A 4,865-nucleotide genomic window follows, 5' to 3' on the forward strand; every position below is an offset into this window, starting at 1 on the left:
CTATTATGATAAGTTGGAACTACTTCCCAACCTCTATAATTTCAGTCTCCATTGTAATAAATTTTTGCATTTTAAATTCTGTAATTTGAAATATAAATTTTAAATTTTATTGTATAATATAAAATGTTTTTTTACTTTTTATTTTAGAATTTAAAATCTCAACCAAAATTTTTATTTTGTGTTTTGAAATATACATGTAAAATGCAAAAATTATATTTTGAATTATAAAAATATATAGGGTGCAGATTGAAATTATATAGTGCACGAAGAAGCTGCATAAGTTGGGCTTACGAAATGAGATTCCTGCTGGGCCTAGGCCTGTGAACAAGTTTAAGCCTAAGTTAGCATCATTACAAAATTGAACGAGACATTAATAACAGTGTTGGTATAATAACCCTTCACCACACTCACCTTTTTCAATTCTTCTCCATTTCACAAATCTGTCTCTTTTTTATTATTTTATTTTATCTTTTTCATTACTTTCTAGTTTTTCCTTCCAAAATTTGAAAATCTCAAATCAGATCCAAATTCGAATTTGAAGAAGAGTAGCACTTGTGAGCGCTCTCCCAACCCTAAGTCCCCGCTCTCTGTAAATTCTTGCCGGATTCAGGGTTTTCCCTCCTTCGGTGGCGGCGGAGGGATCCTTCGCTCGCTGAAATGGAAGGCGGAGGGAGGCGGATCACGGTGAGTCCGCGGCCTTGCTGCGGCAGGCGCGTGTTGGCGAAGAAGAGGCCGCGCCTCGTGGACGGCTTTGTCAACAGCGTCAAGAAGCTTCAGCGCCGTGAAATCAGCTCGAATCGTTACCGTGCTTTCTCCATGACCGACGCGCAAGAGAGGTTTCGCAACATTCGCTTGCAGGTTTGTTTTTTATTTTGTTTGTGAACAGTGAAGAGTAAATTTATGTGCAGAAAAAGAGTGATGATTTTTTTTTCTGACCGATTGAACAACTTACTGTTAGGAGAAACCTTTTATCATTGTGAAGTTTTGGATGCGGAACAGTTTTAGGGTTTTTCTTTTCAGAAACTGTGCTCTAAATCTCTCAAGTTGCTTAACTGATGAATTCTCTCAGACGAAGATGTTGTTTGTAGTTTAACCGTGTAAGATGACGTGTATGGTGAAGTTGCATTCGATAATTTTACACAGGTTAAGGACTAACGTGGACTGTCGATTGTTTGTTTCCATGTAGTGCAAGAAAGCATGTGGGCCAAATTAGAGGCTCTAGGAAACGAAAACTTAGGTTAATGTCGACGAATGATTACTTAGGTCATTGTAAATGTGTCTGAGGTCAAGAAGGGTCCTTACTAAGGGTTCAAGATGTATGTACGTATGCATAGTGTTTTTTTTTAATCATTTTATTTTATTTTATTTTTATTGTGTATTTCAATCCAGCATTTGTTATTTACACAATGAATGCTATTTTGTTTGAGATGTACCCATAGATTTGTTTTGTCAACGCGACTTTTGAATGAAGTCTATTTTAATTTGTTGGATGTTGATAAACCTATTTGATGGGGGAGCAAAACGAGTACGTTGCAGAAAATTTTGATAGAATATTTAAGGGGATATATAGTAGAAAACTTACCTATTTTAAATCATCACTACGGAATGCAGACAAATGTGTATTAGAAATTTGATTTACAGTTTTAATACAAATTTGTCAAGTTATTTTGTTTGTGGAAATTCCTCATACATTTGGGTAAAGCAACATTTGAAATCACTCTATTTTAAACAGTTGGATGATGAGGAAACTCTACCTTCTGTTTGCTCTACTGAGACGTGTACTTTGCTTACTATACCCATATATCCCACTTCTTCTGACTTGTGCTTTATGGATCTATTTATAGGAAGAATATGATACACATGATCCAAAAGGTCCTTCTACTGCTGTATTGCCATTTCTGAAAAAGAGGTCAAAGATAATTGAGATTGTAGCTGCACGGGACATTGTTTTTGCACTTGCACAATCTGGTGTTTGTGCAGCATTTAGCCGAGGTAGTTGTTAGAACTGGTTACTGGTGTGTCATACATATTTTATATTATATCTGAATATGCTGTTACGTGATTTATGTTGCTTGTTTCCATTGATTGCTACTGTGCAGAGACCAATGAAAGGATATGCTTCTTGAATGTCAGTCCTGACGAAGTCATAAGGAGTTTGTTTTATAATAAAAATAATGACTCGCTTATCACAGTTTCTGTCTATGCATCAGACAGTTATAGTTCTTTGAAATGCAGAAGCACTAGGATTGAGTAAGTATAGCTGTATTACTTTGTAATTACTACCCTTGTTTTCCGTGCTTACAGAAAGAAAGCCTTAGGAAAAATAAAGTTGTCAAGAGTGAGAGTTAAATAAACTAGCACATAGCAACAATTGCCTGCTAAATTTGGGGCTGTTGTATGCTAAAATTTATGTTTTTCACTTTCCAGATATATAAGAAGGGTCAAACCAGATGCTGGCTTTGCACTTTTTGAATCTGAGTCATTGAAATGGCCAGGTTTTGTAGAATTTGATGATGTAAATGGGAAGGTACTCACGTACTCTGCTCAGGATAGGTAAATATTTTGTTCTATGCATCTGTTTGGGGATATAATTATATAATGTTTCAAAGTTTCTTGATTGTGGTTGACTGATATCTTTTTCATTATTTTTTTCCTATACAGCATATACAAGGTGTTCGACCTGAAAAACTATACAATGTTGTACTCCATTTCAGATAAAAACGTACAAGAGATTAAGATCAGGTATTATTTCCTTGTTCATTTTTCCTTTGACATGTACAAATTAGTTTACTGTGGATATAAGGTTTGTGGTGATTCACTATTTTAAAAAAATTATATTGCATTATGTTTTAGTTTTTTGTAGTATTAAATTTTCTTCGTTTTTGAATATTTGTGTAGCCTACAAGGTTTACAATGTTTAACTTTGTTTTTTATTTTTTTCAGTCCAGGAATTATGTTGTTGATTTTTGCTAAATCAAGTAGCCATGTCCCACTTAAAATCCTCTCAATAGAAGATGGTACTGTTTTGAAATCATTCAATCATCTCCTTCATCGGAATAAGAAGGTGGATTTCATTGAACAATTCAATGAAAAACTTCTTGTTAAACAAGAAAATGAGAATCTCCAAATTCTTGATGTATGTAATTTCATATTTTACAAATGAGAATGAGTTGTATACATTTTGAATCATGATATCTGACTTTCTAATTAATTTTAGGTACGGACGTCTGAGCTAACAGAAGTTAGCAGAAGCGAATTTATGACACCATCTGCTTTCATATTTCTATATGAGAACCAATTATTTCTGACATTTCGAAACCGAACTGTGGCTGTGTGGAACTTCCGTGGAGAACTTGTAACTTCTTTTGAAGATCACCTCTTGTGGCATCCTGACTGCAATACAAACAACATATACATAACCAGTGACCAGGATCTCATAATATCATACTGCAAGGCTGATTCTGACGATTCACTTTCTGAAGGAAATGGTACTTTTCTTCTTTTTTTATCCCTGCCTAGTTGTCCTCACATTATTTGTGTTCTTCCTCTTTTTTATGCACCTTTTTCTTTAGTGTATTTCAAGGTACAGTGGTCTCAATATTTGAAAGATGGTGTTATGTCGTTTAACTGAAAGCTGATTCAATCAAGTGTTTATGTTGACCTAATAAACTAAAATGTTAAACAGGATACCAAATCATATAATTGTCCAATGCGTCAGTGATCAGTTTGTGTTGGTAACTGAGCACCCTCTTTAAAGTTACTAACAAGTTATGCTTCTTCAACGCAGCAGGCTCTATTAATGTCAGCAACATTTTAACTGGCAAGTGTCTTGCAAAGATAAGGGCCAGTAATGGCTTTCCCGTGATGAAGGAATGCAGTTGCGTTGATGAAAATTGCTCATGCAGTGGTTGTAATTTAGGGAAGCGGAAGCACTCCTCCAGAATTAGGAGCACAGTTGCAGAAGCCTTGGAAGACATTACTGCACTATTTTACGATGAAGAGCGCAACGAGATTTATACGGGCAATAGGCACGGTCTGGTTCATGTCTGGTCGAACTAATGTACTATCAAAATTTATTATTGTTTTTGTTTTTTATTAGCATTTATCCATGATTGTGGTGATAGTTCTCACTTGATATAAAGTACCTTTGTGATAGCTGTAACCATTAAGTGTCAATTGTATCATTCTTTTTTTTTGGGGTTTGTTTTGTCATCCATCCCTTGGTGGCAACAACCCTGTATCAAGTGATACTTTATGTTGGTAGCTCACCACCTGTTTAAGCTGTAATCTATATTTGCATTGATGAAATCAGCTCTATGTAGTGAAATATGTGAATAATGTTCAATTTTCTCTACCCATTTCTTTTTCTTACCTTTCCTTGTGGGGACCTACTGTGAACTGTGACCTGCTTACACTCTCACGTGGTTTGCTAGAGCATTGGTGTCGTGTTATAGCTGTTGAACACTGGCTTCTGTGTTACTACCTCAATTGTTTTTACCTTTTCTATTGTTTTTATCCCAGTCAGTTGCCAAGCCAAATACAAAAGGACAATTTTCTTAAATGAATTGCTTCCAGCAAGTCAGAAAATTACAATGTTCGTAAGTAATCAAAGTGTATTCTTTTGCTTTAATTTCAAGATTTAAATTCATTTATATGGTGAATAATTGAAGAAATTATATTGGTAAAAACTTTGCTAGTACTTGGAATTTTTTCTTGTATTTTAAAATAATTAAAAATTTGCTAAAAGATAATTAATACCAGACGTGCACACGTTCCCGGGTTCTTCAACGCCTTTGCCCATGGTGAGTTTTAATAAATTTGTTAGGAAATGAGTATTTATATGACCGGATTGAATTAATGAGTGT

At 34.8% G+C, this 4,865-nt stretch overlaps 1 protein-coding gene across 2 annotated transcripts; it reads left to right on the forward strand.

Annotated features, from left to right (window-relative positions):
* The first annotated feature begins 405 nt into the window (after positions 1 to 405).
* LOC124834185 (uncharacterized) lies at positions 406 to 4,354 on the forward strand. 2 transcript variants are annotated; one of them, XM_047308827.2, is made up of 8 exons: positions 406 to 858; positions 1,845 to 1,992; positions 2,100 to 2,250; positions 2,428 to 2,553; positions 2,662 to 2,742; positions 2,944 to 3,136; positions 3,218 to 3,488; positions 3,791 to 4,354. In XM_047308827.2, the coding sequence occupies exons 1-8, from the start codon at positions 658 to 660 to the stop codon at positions 4,057 to 4,059; spliced, it is 1,440 nt and encodes a 479-aa protein (XP_047164783.1). In that variant the 5' UTR covers positions 406 to 657; the 3' UTR covers positions 4,060 to 4,354. The 2 variants fall into 2 exon arrangements, with proteins under 2 accessions (XP_047164783.1, XP_047164782.1); XM_047308826.2 differs by having other exon boundaries at positions 409 to 858; positions 3,788 to 4,354.
* Positions 4,355 to 4,865: the final 511 nt, after the last annotated feature.

The sequence above is a fragment of the Vigna umbellata genome, chromosome 1, assembly GCF_029865625.1.
Source record: "Vigna umbellata cultivar VRB3 chromosome 1, Vumbellata_1.0, whole genome shotgun sequence".
Lineage (NCBI taxonomy): Eukaryota > Viridiplantae > Streptophyta > Magnoliopsida > Fabales > Fabaceae > Vigna > Vigna umbellata.

Bases quoted from the DNA above. Each gene is read 5' to 3' on its own strand.
- LOC124834185 (XM_047308826.2), top strand. From the start codon at position 658: ATGGAAGGCGGAGGGAGGCGGATCACGGTGAGTCCGCGGCCTTGCTGC. The intron at 1,993-2,099 runs GTAGTTGTTAGA...GCTACTGTGCAG, and splicing joins TTGTGCAGCATTTAGCCGAG to AGACCAATGAAAGGATATGC. The intron at 2,251-2,427 runs GTAAGTATAGCT...TTCACTTTCCAG, and splicing joins TGCAGAAGCACTAGGATTGA to ATATATAAGAAGGGTCAAAC.